Raw genomic sequence first — 16,029 nt, 5'->3', positions numbered from 1 at the left:
TTTTTTGTGCTGTGTTTTAGTTGAATTGTAATATTGATTTTATTCTCAAGTGACTCGATATGAATCCCCCATTACTGAAGAATTTTATTCATAAACTTTCTCTTAGATATTGTATAAAAGCATCAATAGTCATACCTAAAGTATTCTGTGGTCTGTACTGAGTCAAAATCTGACAGTACATGAGTTTGTCAGTATTATCCAGCTCCATTCTGTCCATGAACAAGCCCAGTTCAACCGTTTCTCATAGTAAATACTTGATGTGTGAGATTGTCATGAGTCACATATTCCTTCCTCATGAGTTTGATATTTGAGAAAATAAATTAGCTTTTCCTTCCCAGAATTGCATGCAGTTACTGTTCACACCACTGCAGCGCTCTGCCATTGTAACACACACCACTTTTCTTTTCTTTTTTTTTTTTTTTTCTTTCCTGACAAAGTTAAATTAAGCTTGAATTTCACGCTAAAGTCAAATGGTCATGATGTCATGGTTTGAGGACAGAATGACTCGGTTTGTCTGTTGACTGAGAAGGCCTATTCTTGCATGTTTGGGTGGGAGCGTAGCATATAATTGCAGAGCGGGATAGCATGAGGGGATGGGGGAGGGAGAGAGTTAGCACGCAACATGAGTTTTGGCCCACAGTTGCTGGTGTGGGTGCCAAACTTGTCCAGAGGGCTGCTGTGTATATCTGTGCACGAGGCTAGTTCTGCTCTGCCTAGAGGCTTGCACAGTTCCAAGACACAGATCTTTCATTTGCACACGCTGAATAGCTTAGGGGAGCCCAAGGCAGTTTGGATTGGGGACAGATCTGGCTTTTTGGACTTTTGGATGTTGGGTGGTTGCCTGGACGTGTGAATGTGTGTGTGTGTGTGTGCACATAGAGGAGTCCGGATCTTTTCTGGACGTGCAAAATTCTTCTGAGTGTCCCTTTTCAGTAAGAACTATTGCATTGTTTAGTTGTCAAGTTAGTTGTTAGGGAGCAACCAAACCGCTGTACACGTGTTGCAGCCATTTGAGGATTACACTGATCCAAAAATCTGACAGTAAAAGAAGAGAATGGAAAGCTTTGTCGGCCTTTTCATATCCTCTCAGTGGGAGGTAGAAAGGCAAGACCTCCAGACCTGGGCTAGCGGTGGTTGGTGCTAATGGGAGGGGGGGGATATTTGGGCTCTCAACTGCCAACCAGATGGACAACCAAGCCCTGTGTATTTAGGGAGATCATATGGGATAACCTTGCAAAGACAGATTGACATTTTGCTGACAAAACAAACCACCCCTGTCCTGCACGCAAGAAGCCCCCTTCCCTTTTTGCCCTCACACACACACACACACACACACTCAAACACACACACTCACACAAACACACACACACACACATGCACACTCTCATGTACTGGCATAGAAATACTTTGAGTGGTATTTGCTTACATAGGTCTTAAGGAAGTTATTTCAGCATGTGTTAAGCACTCCGTGAGGAGCCATAACAATAAGAGGATAGGACGAAAGAATCTAGGATTACACAACTCCTGCACAAACAATAGCAGCATCGGTGACCTGTGTAAATGAGACAACCTTGAGCCATGAGGAGAGCAAGTAAACTAATTTTCTGTGTCATGCGTTGGGATTTACCTTGGTGCTTTAAGGCATTAGGTTGGGATATATGTCCCAGAAGGTTAAAAATTTCATCATCTGATTGACTTTGTGCTCTAACTTTCTCAAGGGATGGAATTAACCTTCCTCTGAATAATATATATCAGCAACACACTAAAGTACGTCTTTATAACTTTTTAAATTGCATGAAACTTTCATGTTGAATGTAAAATACATTGTAGATTAATCAAACATCATCATATTTATCACAATTCCAGGACTTGATCCTTTTTTTTCTCCTTCAGTCTAATCAAAATAGTTCACTCAGTTTAGAAAAAAGTGTCACAAGAACAAAATGTTCTCTGACATGAACGAACAGTATAAATGACATGATCAGGAATCACTCTGTTCTCCAGAATCTCTAATCCTCTCTGCAGCAGTCTGAATACACTCTGGATGATTTATGGCACATAAACTCCCTCCCACACACCCCCCATAATTTACATTATTAAAACAGTTTGTACCGATGCTGTGTGTTCCAAAATACTGATTACATTTGTTGTCATAACATTTAATGCAAATTGCTGTCATCCTTCCACTTCACACCTGCGCTCTGTGGCCTTTCCACCACGCAGTCAACCTTGGTGCAAGAGATTCTGTGCGAGAGACAACTGAATTGTGAAACTGCTGACTGCACAGCCTGAAATTGTCATGGTGACCCGAAAAAAATGATGCCAGAGGCTGCTTATCTTAACTGATTCTTGTGACCCAGTGGCAATTTTTCTGTTATTTCATGGAGGAGGGATTTTGACTCTTTTCTTTCTTCTTTTAGATTAGTTCCATTGGCATGACTATAGTCAAATACAGTATTACCAAAGCAGGTTGTTCAAAGTTTACTATATAAAAATAATTATAAATAATAGTAAAAAAAAAAAGAAAAAGCTGTATTTGTATGTATAACACTATACATCACCATATACAGCTACACTAATTCACGAGTACACTATATTAAAAGAACAACAAATTGTCTCAGGCAAATTATTTACAAAGGAAAAAATGAGACGAATATATATGATGCAATATAATTTAACAGTTGGATTTAATGGTAAAAAGAAAACAGTAAAAAAAAAGTAAAAAAAAAAAAAAAAATGAATCTCTCGTTAATTGGCGCCTGCTGCAATTTAATGAAGAAAAGTAATTAGAGGAAGTCGGTGAAGAAAGTCCAATTTTCTCACCCCCTTTTAACAGCCTACTTTGTGTTTTTATGTCCCACCACAATGGTACGTGATACATGTGTGGGAGACCAGAGTGTGGAGACATCTGTGTGTGTGTGTGTGTGTGTGTGTGTGTGTGTGTGTGTGTGTGTGTGTGTGTGTGTGTGTGTGTGTCTATGAAAACTCAGTGTTGTGAACACATTTTCTTTCTCGGTTTAGTGGATGATTTGAATAGATTTTGGCCACGGTTATTAAAGAGGTGCGATTTACTACCATAAAGTTCCATAAAGTTTGAGGAGCAACAAGAGACAGATTAAACAAGACGAAGAGCTAGCTGCCTTTAGCTGACATCAACACGCTCATAATGACAGTGCTAAGACGCTGAGGCAACATTCACTGATTAGCACAAAGTGGAGCTGAGGCTGATGGGAGTGTCATAAGTTTTGCCGATATTTGCTCATAAACCAAAGTATGAAAATTTTTGACCCGACGATGGTGACGTATGAAAAGTCATTGTAATTCTTCCAGAGGGGAACATAACTGTCTGCACCAAATGTCACGGCACTCCATCCACTAGATATCAGGACATTTCCAAAAATGTCAACCCCATGGTGGCACCAGAGGGAAAGTTGGTGAATCAGCAAAGTCACTGGGAGTCAACCTCTGGGGACCATGAATGTCTGTACAAAATTGAAAAGTTGTTGAAATATCTCAAAAAACTATTGGATGGATTGCCATGAAATTTGCTGCAGACATCGATGTCCCCTCAGGATGAACTGTAATAACTTTGGTGAACCCCCTGACCTTTCATCTAATGCCGTCATCAGGTAACATTTCTTATCTGTCCAGTACTTTGGTTTATGACCACACACCTGCACAATTCATGACATTCCCATCACACCCAGTTGTACTTTGTGTTTAATTATTGCTCTAACATACTCAACAGTTGAGCATGTTAGCATGTTAGACTGTTGAGCATGTTAGCATGTTCAACTGTTGAGTATGTTAGCATGCTTACGTTAGCATTTAGGTCAAAGCACCGCTATGTAACAGAGCTGCGAGCGTGACTGTCGACTCTTAGCCTTGTTTGAACTTTGACATTAAACAGACATTAAAACTGTTTAGAGACTGAGAAATGCTCTGTGTGATGAGTGAACTGAACTGCATTAAGAAAATGTTTTTTGAAATTACTTGTACTCAGTGTTTATGTCAGCACCCACAGTATAAGACGTGTATATTGACATAAAAATAGCTGCTCATGAATGTGTTCATTAGCTTAATTAATTACATTGTTAATTGGTGAAGTCAAAAATATGATGATATTTGAAGGGATATTAGGCCGCTTGTTCTTGTTGCCCCTCTCTTCCTGTAAATCTCCCTGGAGTCAAGATGAAGATGAGCTTAGTGAATGGATTCCATCCTGTTTGGTCATCTAACGAGGATAGAGAATCGAGCTTTAAGGTCAAAGGCCTCTTAAGCTTGTATGACCACCTTTGTTTGACAATTACACCTGTCACAGGGGGTTAGCTTTTATCAGGCCTGGAAATGTCAGAAGGTAAGCAGGTCACCAACAGCCTGTGCCTGAGCTTTAACTGCAGAGACGTAGTAGTGTAATAGGATGTTCTGGGGGACGGAGAGACGGCCAGATAAACAAACAGACTGGCAGGCAGGCAGGGAGGCAAACACACAGTTGTGACAAAGGAATCCTCAACATCACATGGTCATGAAGATAGTTTATGTCGCATGTCTAACCCCTCTCAGTTTGATTACACTCATCATGCTCAAATTTATGTTACCCACAGAGATTCTTGCTCGTGCTATTTTGGTAAAGGCCGTTGCTTGGGCTTGTCTCTGACGATCCAGCTCTCTCCAGCTCTGTCTTGCACTCTCTCCATCTCACACACACACACACGCACACACACGCACACACACACACACGCACACACGCACACACACACACACGCACAAACACACACACACACACACGCACATACACACCTCTCTCTCTCTCTCCAATTCTCTGTCTTTCTCTCCCCACCACTCTAGCCACATTGCCACACTCAGTTTTCCATGGCCTCTCATTCCCGAGTGCTCTGCGAACGAAGTAAATGAACGACACAATCCGGAAATAGTGTTCCAGCCGGAGATGGTGGGAAGGAAAATCCCTTGACTGGTGTTGGCAGGAGGGTGGGAGAGAGAGAGGGAAATAGTATTGCAGCCATTCACACTTCAGACAAAGCTTGTTCCTTTCATAAGACTCTCTCTTAAACTCCGAGTCCTGGCTGCTTTACTGTTCAGCTAAAACTGTTCGGCAGGGACAAACACATTTGTGCTCGATTTTCTTCAGGCTCAGATAGCTACTGCACATGTGCGCTAACAAAACAGCGTTACAAGGGAACATGTTGGTAACTTCACGACACGGTCGTAGAGGTTAACTTATCTTTAGCCCGAGAGGTCAAAGCTCAGTATTAAAAAAGGGCAGATGTCCCCGGGGAGGCTGGTGTGGAGGAGTGGTGCACAAGGCGCTGGGTAAATGTTGTCAGGATTGACCTGGAGTTTGGCAGAGTGGGTGAGGGGAGCGGGGTGAAGCGAGGAGGTGTGTCAGTAGGTTAAAAAGCCGGGGTCAACTCTATAACCAGGGTGTTATCTGGACACCTCTCCACACCGCACTGCAGCGAGACTGATGACCTGTCACCGGCAGCTTTAAACAGGGATTTAGACGGAGGTTCAGTCGCTGCAGTCATACATGCTCAGGAAATGTTCCGGCTCTGTTGAAAACCTTGTGCAGTGGCCTCTTGGTCAGGGTGGTAAAATGTTCCTCCTGCATTTGTCAGAGGATGTGGTTAGATCTCAACCCCGAGTAGCCTGGGGCTGCGCTGGTGAAGTAAAAGTGTAGTAACACCACTGGGCAGTCTCGATCGGTATAATCAAGCACCAATATTATTCTAAAAACACAAATGTGCTTTTGCAGAATAAAGTAAATAATGTCTTGTCACGGATGTTTAATTGTGCTTTACTTGGTGCCTGCTTGGTGCCTGTTAAATGGCCAACAAATGCTTTGCTCACTTTTTACAAGGGGGAGGATGGCCTGCGTGAGTGCGTCTCACTATAACAGTCAGTAACATGAGATGGGGAACCACACAACCGCTAAATCAGTAAAATGGGAACCCAGAGTCACTGTAATTTGGGAGAGAGCTGGTTAACCACTCCTCATAATGGATGGTGTTTCTGTTTAGCCTAAGGCGTTGTAGCTGAGGTCATATGCAAACAAGGCAGATCCTGGGCCTCGGATATTTTACGGTGCAAAACGTTTCGCTCCATGTGTTTAATCAGGTTCATGAAATCATTGAGACTTAAATTTTGATCATTTATCTTACATATATTAAACAAGGACCTCATAAAATGTGTTTTTAACTGGCTACACGAGGTTCTATAATTGAAGTCTATTAAAATATGTAATATTTTGCCCATATTAAAGGCAAAAACCATTGCACCACACCCTTAATCTTCTTTATGTGAAAAAGATGCCAATTAGCCGCCACACACTGCCTATTTAATTATTTATTTGATAACTTGCATTGCATAATATCATATAGTTTTCCCTAAACACTTGTGTTTGTCAAGCAATTTGCACCAAACTTAGCACATACCTTGTATTAGTTATTGCACAGGTTGTCTTATAGAACTGAAATATGTTTCTTAGTAAATGCTGCGTAGAATTTGAAATTGGAAATGCATTAAAAACTGGTTAAAGAGAGATGGTCTATTACACCAGCGTCATTTTTCATTCTCCAGATCTATTAGTTTCATGTATCTTTTTCCAAATGTAGGATGAAGCTCCTCATTAAATAGTTTGTGTGCCACATGATGTCCCTATAACGTTACTACCCATATGATCTATCCCACAGCCTTTGTCCCCTTAACAGATTTGGTGAAACTGTTCCCTGAAAATATCAGAGCTTAAATGCAAACAGTCTGTCAAGTTAAACCTTTTCCTTTTCCTGCAATGTAAACTGTGTTATTTTCTGGTTTCTTTTCTTCATTGACTGGTGGGTTATTCAGTACATTGGATTAATGCATCCAGCTATGTTTCTGCCACAATAACTCTGTGAGCTACTGAATTTAGGATTGGATGTCATATTAATGGCCAGTAACATGACAGTAACATTTTCAGGATATTAAAATGTGTATCAATAGTGGAGTTTCACCTGTGGCCCTTAATTTGCTTAAATCCTTGTCACATTCCTATATGCAACTACATTTTTACTTTATTACCGTCATGGACACAAACATTAGCAAGTAGACACGCCATCAATTATAGAGCTGAAACAACTGCTTGACCTATTGACAGAAAATTAATCAGCAGCTATTCAGAAAACAAAAAATTAGTCGTTTATCAGGCAAAAAATTTAAATATTTATACCTATATTTTATATTATATATATATATTATATATCCTATTACTATAATATTCATACAAGCATATGCATAATGGGAGAGACTTTTGGATCCCACTGTGTTTCACTGTAAACTGAATGTCTTAATAAAATAATTGTCAGTTGCAGCCCTACACTGTCATCAGCATTAGTATGTTTGTACGGTCATCTCAGCTCTACCACAGCTTTGTGTCTATTGTTACCATATTTTTTTTATTTTTTTTGTGAATGTCCCTTTAAAGGATTACATCATCCTCTTTGCTCCTTTTTTTTTTTTCCCTTCACCACATTTCACAGTGTTCAGCCTTTTCTGCCCAGAGACAATTGGTTAATTCACCAGTGTATAAAACACTGCCACCTCCTGATCCACAATACCATCGCCGTCTGTGACGCCGACACACCTTTCACTGGCATGTGTAGTTTGTCATGATATTTGACATCGTCCATCACACCTCTCTCCGACCGGACCGCAGTGTGCAGACAACCCGTATCTCTGCGCTGACTCTAGGTTTATTATCACATGACATGCTGCCAATTGTTCACCAGTGGCAACAAAATGTAGAACATATGCAAGAGCTTTATGTTCAACACTAACCCGCTCTGAGTTGACGGGAAGCTACTGTGTGTGTGTGTGTGTGTGTGTTGATGGTGCTGTTGCGTCATCTAGTGGTAGAAAGCAGGAATGAGGATCTTGTAATACAGTGTGTGTGTGTGTGTGTGTTACCATGATAATCTCAGCCAAAATGTCCACATCTGTGCTCAGGAGCAGTATAAAACCTGGGCTCGCTGTTGCCTGCTGATGGCCGGTGTATCTTCTGTTCATGTAAGTCACAGGAACAGTGCGGTGTTTCAGTGGTTCTTTGTGTTGCCGACAGGCTCAGCTGATATCCACGAGTGTGTGACTTTAAGAGACGGTCATGACACCACTGCTTTTATGAAGGCTTAATGTCTTCCTTTGTTAACAGCTCCATAAAAACAGGTGCTGGAGGGGAGGAACGTTCAGCACAGAGACAGATTTAGTTTGGAAAAACTGTTTTCTTTTATAAGGACAACTAACTTTTTCCTAGCTTTTTCGTCTTTTTGTGCATTTGTTAAGAGGTTGTTACACAATTGCTGGAACTCAAATTACTCTCAGATTTACCATCAGTCCATTTAACTTGCAGTCGAGGGGAAAATCAATGTACTGATATTCACTTTTCTTGAAAAAAATGGATGAAACAAGGGAGATATTCATGGGAGGAAGCAGAAGGTCTGCATTGACCCTCCAGGGGAAAGTCTTCTGTGGTTGTATAAACAACATCCAGTAACAATAACTGTATCCTGCTCAATGTTTCATCTGTGTCACAACAAATAAGATATCGCAGGTGTTTTATATCACTGAGGAACTGATCAGACAACGAACACTTGCAGTCAGATGGCATCCCTTCAGTTTGTGTTTAGTAAAGCTGATTATTATTCTGTGGTGTCATGCTTGATGTGTGAAGAAACATTAATAGTGTTGGTTGTCACGGTGACAACTTGGAGTTTGTGTCAGGTCACAAGTTGGTTAAGGAGGTTTTAAGGAAGGGAAAGGTTAAGAGCAAGATCACAATCAGGGCTGCAACCGAAGATTAATTTCATCATCAATTAGTCTGACAAGTCTTATCGCAATTAATCCTTTTGAAAATAGCGAAAAATTCGATTTTTTTTGGCAATTTTGCTTGAAAAATGGCTTAATAGTTTTTTAAATAATTTTCTGTTGATCGACTAATCAGTTAATCATCTAATTGTTGCAGCCGTAATCACAGTTTCACGAGGCAAAGCTGAGATGTGGAACCTTCTTTTCCAATCGTAGGCCTGTATCGTCATTATTAATTGATTTAGATCGGCCATTAAAGGCAGTTGTTGTGTAATCAGTGTTTATGTCTCCTTTTTAAAGGCATCTCCATCAGAAACAGTTTCCTCTTTCCTCTTTGCTTGCTTGGAGAAATTTAAATAATCTTGAGCGTCTTGTCAAGTGGCAGTGATGTGTCCTCTGTCAGTTTATAATCAGGCTCACTTGGTCTGAGGATATTTACCTTTTTCTCGCACCTGAAAATACATTTGAAATAATGAAATAATGTTTCTCTGTCTGTTGAAAAATTTGAGATTAGATATCTGCTTGTGCTTCTCTTTTAACAGAGTCTCTTTTTTTTGTGTTTTACCATCACAGTGTATACACAAAGAAGCTGCTAATATCACCGAATCCTTGCTGTTAAAGAATCACTTTGACTACAACATGTCGGACTTCCTTCGGCTGATCCTCCTGCTGGGAGCTACATTGAGAGTTCAGGTAGGCTTTGGCTGCAATTATCTTTAACACAAAAATGCTTTGCAGACAATTCTGTGGCTTTGAATCCAACTTCCAGCTCAGACATGTGATATCTCTGCTGCTAGAGCCCGTGAAACTGTCATCTTATTCCTGGCAGTTACGTAAAACAATGTAAAAGGTTGATAGTTCACTGTAAAGATTTTGTTTTGTTTCATTTTATGACATTGTAAAGCTGGAAGTGCAGTGCTATGCTCATCAAAAGGTCATATTCCAGTGTTAGTTTACCTGATTCTGCCTGTAAGGAGTCTCCTCTTGGGTGTATCGCTGGTGTTTCTGCTGGACTAGTTAAGCACAAGAGTCCAGTTATTCCTCTTCATCTCTCTTTTCTCCTGCTACTGAAACCTGAAACCTCATGGAAAGCTACTGTCCGACCAATACGTCAGAACGGTCGGACTCTTCCCTTTACTATCACGATGCTGCATGTAAATACGCAGCTCCATTACCAATCAGTCATTCGGAAAAAGCTGAGAAAATGAGGCAACGTCACAGACACCCCCTTTCCTCTTCGTGTCACCCTGCTCGTCTGTGAGTAAGAGCTCTCGGGCATTAACGTGACTCTGGTCAGGTGCACCAACTGGCACAGCAGCAGGGAACCGTGTCTCCTGTCATCCACCAGCAGGCACCGAATATCTGCCACATCTGCCAAGTTAGAACAAACAGTCTTTGAAAGAAACAAATGAATAAGTTCTTCGTGTTTATTGTGCTGCCTGTTAGTACAGAAGGGCGGTTACATTTACTTAAACCTGTAAGATTTTTAAATCATGTTGTACATGTTCTTTAAATAACGGAGTAACTTAGTTCCACCCTCAGGAGACTTGCTATACTACAGCTTTAAAAGCTAGTATTTGTAGATATATTTCTTTATTTGTATTAGATGTATGAAAGTAATATTCTACTCTCTGACACTTTTTAATACATTTATATTTCTCTTCACAAAAAATGAAGAGTCAGAAATCAGTCCTCAAATCATCAGAGATTGCGTCTTGCCTTTGTTACATGCAAGTGGATTTAAAGTTGGTGAGTAATTAAGGATCATCTGTCAAGGCTGAACAAGCCTCCTGTCCTCTGATGGCAAAGCTCCAGGCAGGAGACTGAGCGGTGACCTGCACCGATGCCGTCACTCCTGCCAACCCCAGAGGAGTCATGTTGCTTTGACACCCAGACGATGGACAACAGTGATCACACATGAACAACAAGGACACAAACAAACAGTGTCTGTCGTGAAGATACCGAAGAGGCAGACATTATGATCCCTGATGTTTTCTCAGGATATATCACATGTGCATTTGTGGTTAACTTGTCTTAAAGATGAGACGGACAGAGACATAGAAAAAAAAAAAGTGCCAACACCATGAATAGATTTTTCTTCATATTTGTGGATTTGACATTTTAATCTAAATTAAGTGAAATTAATGTCTGAACAGATTCACTTTATCAGTATGAACAACATTCAGTGTGGACTCCGCCTAATGTTGATGGTGATGATGATGAGGTGCGATCGAGTGACTCCATCCAGTAGGTGGCGGTATCGAGCCGCATGGAGTCATAGGATTTATTGCATAGAAATCCTGTCACTGTTTCCTGCCGGCGGGCTTCATCATGTCCTGCCTTAGTGTTCTGTTATATTGGATTTAATCGATTTATATATTGCACAACTCGTTTTATTTGTGGAGGTGTATCGGTGTAGCCTATTCTACCTGTGGGAGTTGTCTGTAGACACGTACTCTTAAGCTTAAAGTGCTTTTCACTGGTTTATTATCTCAGAAATATTTATTCACACTTCTCATTTCACCCCGTGTATCTGATGCACAGGGTGAAACACCCGCAGTCGTTTGAGGCTAACGGCTCACAGCTCTCTCTCTCTCCTCGTGTTTCTCCACTGTCCTCCTCTCCTTTGCTAATCCCAGCTGCCGTGACCTCTGACCCCTGGCTGGCATCTTATGTAAGGAGCTGGTTAAGGAAAGCACACGGGGGTGCATCCCGTGGTCTCTTGCGCCAGGTTAGGTAAGCTCATTAACACTTACTACCAGGACGCTAAAGATAACAACAACAGCTACAAATAAACCTCGGTAGTGGGAAGACTAAAGCATAGAAGCGATAAGACTAGATGAAGGTGTCGGCCTCTAAATATTCCTTGTTTTAAGGCTCGGGGATGTTTTCAACGTGGTTGTCACGGTGATACTGAAACTGACACTTGCTGTACATTAAACAAACAGTATGAGGTGGTGTGCGGGGTTTGTGTGTCTGCATCCGATTACACTCACCTCGCTGACATACAATAGTCTCTTGGCGTTGGAGAACAGAGACTACGCACCATGTGTAAGGCTAATGGCCAAATTTGAATTTGTTCCTCTTTTTAAAAGTACATGACCTCCACTGTAGAAACATCACTCCCCCCAATACAGACACACACACACACACACACACACACATACGCACACTACCCTCTAACTGCCTTCCCCATCTGTCCTTTCTCTATGAGGGAGAGGGTGAGTCACTCTGCTCCAGCAGCCCAGTGCGCAGCCATTAAAGCAGCTGAATAATCACACCGTCGCTTTCACCAAAGCATCTCCGTTTTCCTGCCGAAGTGAAACACTCACATCACATCACAGACGCAGGAATAGTTTGTCCTTTGCCGCTCTCTCTTTCTTCCAGGCTACAGTGTGAGACCCCTCCTCCCAGTGAGTGTTATGATTACAGCTGACAGTGTGTACTCTGCGGTGGTAGACACACTGTCGTCCTCCAGTGTGACACATTTTTTAACAATAGAAACAATCTTGCAGTTGTGTGGAGTCAATATAATCCTCTTTTGTTTCCATAGTGCTAGAGACAGTAGTTTTCGTCTAACTGCCTCTTGAAGAAAAAAAAATCTGTCTGTCTTCAGAGTTTTTCCACAGAACAAAATCCGCCCCACTAAAATTAGACAAATGATTTCCTCTTGGCGTCCTTGTGTTTTTAGGTCTAACTGCAGGCTTTGACAGTGCAGACCACATTATTCCCGTCGCATTGGCTAAAGTGCAAAGTGTCTCTCTGGTCCTGCTTTGGACTGCGGTCCCTCATATTTATCTGATACAAACCTTACGTGCAGCTTCCAGCGGGAATTCATGCTCATCTTCATCTTCTATATCCTGCAGGCTACCCTAAGGCTTAGTGTGCCCCATTTATGCTTATTATTAAAAAAAACAAAAAACATCTTTCCTATTATAATGTCATTGATATCTAATTTAATCTCCCTTTAAAGCCCATAAAAAACTGGTTTCAAATTTCATGTGTATCTGTATAATATCATCTAAAATAAATATTCATGCCCTAATAAGCAACCACCCTACCTTAGAAAAATGGGCCTTTAAAGTTCAATAATGCAAATAGTTGATCATATTTCAGTAACTGCCTCGAGGACATGAAGTATTGGGTGGCTCAGGGCTTTCTCCAGCTGAATAAATAAATCAGAAGTTATTTAATTCCACCAAACTCTACCTTGGTTATAACTTAAAGGTGCCCTGTGGTGCTTTATTGAAAACACAAAGTTTCTGTTTATATTAAGGCTGCGTCCGCACTCCTACGTTTTCATTTGAGAATGGTGTTTTAAAACAAACACAATCTCTGTCCAGACGATCGTTTAAGTTCCGTATCAGAAACGATCTGACCATACAAACACACCTGAATATGCACATCAGATGACCATTCACCTAAACTGGGCATGCGCGTACCGGTGTAAACAGGAAGCAGGTTGTCTACTCTGCAGTTGGGTAGTTGCAGAAAATACTAAGTAAAGTAAAAAAGGCAGTTGTAGCATTAAAATGCAGAATTTAACTGCACAACAGCTGCTAGCAAAGACAACAAGGTCAGTGACCCTTGTAACTTGTTATCCATCTTGCTTTCACCACTGGTAGTCGAGGCTGATACGACCCAATAGGAAAGCAAAACGAGTGTCTGCGTCGTTGTTTCTAAAAGTCTCAGTCTCTGCCGGTCCAGGCTACAACGCAACACTGGAGATTTCAAACTAAAACGGGAACGGCAGAGTTTCCAGAAGTCTCCATTCTAGCCGTTCGTAGTTGTAAAGTGATGCGTTTCCGATGTAGCGTCAGTGTCAGCCTCATTCAACACGTCAAATACGTTTCTTTCCTCATAAAACAAATTTACAAAACAGATTTTTTGTTTGGATAATTTTGAAACTTGCATTGTTTACATCCATGTTTAGTTGCTAGCCGTCTTCTTTCATTGCTGCATTTCTTTAACACCGCCTGTAGATCAGAGCAAGAGTGTGAAACCCTTGGCAGGAATGTGTAGAGCGTCACCCGTATGTTCATGCAAATGCACATGAACAAACAAATCCGCCGCCCACTCGCAAAAACCTGGTTTTGTAGCTCTACTAGTAACACATTGTTCCTCTTACATTGAACCATTTACAAAAAATGTGTAATACTTTGATTTAGCATTGAAACTTGCTGAGTTCATTTAGAATGAGAATGTTTTCTTTTTGTGACTCAGTGACGTCATATCCCAAGACATCAATGACTTTATATTGTGGTAGCACTTAGGCTTTTATGTTTAACATCCACAACTGTCCGAACCGCGACAGCAAAATAACAAAATCAGAAAAGAAGTTATTGTTTGTTGTTTCCTCCATTCACTGCTCCCCTTTTATTTGCGGCGTCTTTGTATAAAAAAGCTCTGCATGTTCTTATCCCAGCATATATGTGTCTAAAAATCCTTTCCCCAAGAAACCTGAGGCCCTTTTATCTGGGCTTTCATCTGTCACACATTCAAGGACAAAATCATATGGTTCAGTAGCTGCTTGAAAATCATGGAATCCCTTTTCCTTTTCTGTTGGATTTTTTTCAGCCTATTCAAGATTTCCACAAAGGACTTAAAACACTCTTCCCCTTTTCGGCTTTTAAACAGTGTCTGACCTCTTGTTTTCGTCCCGTGTTCGTCCGTATATCTGTGCGAGAATGACGTATTTGAACAACGTTTTTGCTCAAATGCCCTAAATATATATATATATATAAAAAACTTGCATCAGATTTCAGGGATTGTACAAAAATGTCCATTAACAAACATAAATATAAGGGAATTCTGCAATTGATTTTTTCTAACGCAGATCAGAGTGAACATTTAGATGCACTCTGGTTAAAATATAAGATATTTTGCTAAATAGTTCATTGTATCATGTGAGACCTTGTATAATATGTATGCAGTTGACTGTGGAGTGTCTGCTTGAGGCAAGCCGAGAGGTGCTAAGGCATCAGGGGACAGCAGCCATGTGACCATGGTTGCAGGGATTGGTTTAGTGCAGATGTGACATCAGCGAGCCTCCCACTCCCTCCCTCCTCCCCTCTCTCTCCCAGTCTTTCTCTTCCTCTCTGCCTCTCTCTCTCTCTCTCTCTCTCTCTGTACCGCTCTGTTTTTTTTTTCTCCCTTTGCCTTTCCTCAGCATCCCCCCCTCTCAGAGATGGCGTGTGTCGGTGCTGCTCGGGCGTCCGGGGCCTAACGCTCACACTGAGAGGACCCCCTTCCCCCCGGATCTGCTGCATATTCCTCGGTTGTCTGTTCTCACTGTGTCCTCCGCCGCTGCTGCTGCCTTTCAGCTCTGCCCCCACCCCACCTCCCTGTGCGGGTGTCTGGGGCTTGGGCCCTTGGGGGTGGAGGGAATCAACATCGTGCTTCGCTGGGGAGCTGTGCAGAATTAGCTATGCCCTGCCCAGGCATCCTTTGACCGACTGGATTTCTCCATTTCTGTTCGCCTGCACACCGGAGGGCAACGTAGGATGAAAATCTGCAATCATGATGCAAGGTGATTTATCTGAACACTCCTACTCCTCCTTCATTTTCCATGTTTTGTACCCCTGCGTCCTCCCCCTGCCCTCTCGTGTCCTGCTGGGCCATTAAAGCTCATGAATCCAGTGATGTGATCTGTCTTGCCGTGTGGACCTCTGGACCAACTGAGCTATATACAGGACCAGTGTGACAATGTGGCCGTTGTGTGTGTGTGTCTGTGTGTGTGTGTGTGTGTGTGTGTGTGTGTGTGTGTGAGACGTTTGTGACAGATTGAGAGAAAATGCATGTGAGATGAAAATGTGAGGAAGGCAGAACTGACGTTCGCAGCAGTGTAGGACCTGCACTTGCTGATGTCCTGCTGTGTTGGTGTGAGTTCACACATGTGACTGTGCATGTCTCTGTTTGCATGCGCGGATTATAGTTCTGTCTTTAGTTACACGTTCAGTCGGTGTCATATAAATGCTTATTTGAGGAGAGGACTGAGCGGTCCAGGAAGCTGCACTCATTCATACCCCTGCTGCTGTTGCCATCAGTGCATAATATTATTTCATGCCAATAGGATAAGTGAACCTTAAACCATACATTATTTGGCACCCAGGTTGCATATAGGACCAAAGTTAACAGTGGTGGAATGCGGTGCAGTGCTTTATAAACTATGTT

General features: G+C 41.7%; 1 protein-coding gene across 1 annotated transcript in view; it reads left to right on the top strand.

The window, feature by feature from the left end:
• The window catches only part of sgip1b (SH3GL interacting endocytic adaptor 1b), a 48,573-nt gene that overhangs the window by 13,505 nt on the left and 19,039 nt on the right, over positions 1-16,029 (top strand). Inside the window, exons 4-5 of the mRNA XM_056392558.1 lie at positions 9,430-9,549; positions 11,496-15,385. Coding sequence (XP_056248533.1) covers positions 15,376-15,385 — 10 coding nt within the window. The 5' untranslated portion in view covers positions 9,430-9,549; positions 11,496-15,375. The remainder of the gene's footprint in view (positions 1-9,429; positions 9,550-11,495; positions 15,386-16,029) is intronic.

This window comes from Seriola aureovittata, chromosome 12, assembly GCF_021018895.1.
Source record: "Seriola aureovittata isolate HTS-2021-v1 ecotype China chromosome 12, ASM2101889v1, whole genome shotgun sequence".
Taxonomy (NCBI): domain Eukaryota; kingdom Metazoa; phylum Chordata; class Actinopteri; order Carangiformes; family Carangidae; genus Seriola; species Seriola aureovittata.
This window is presented reverse-complemented; position numbering and strand designations above follow the sequence as displayed.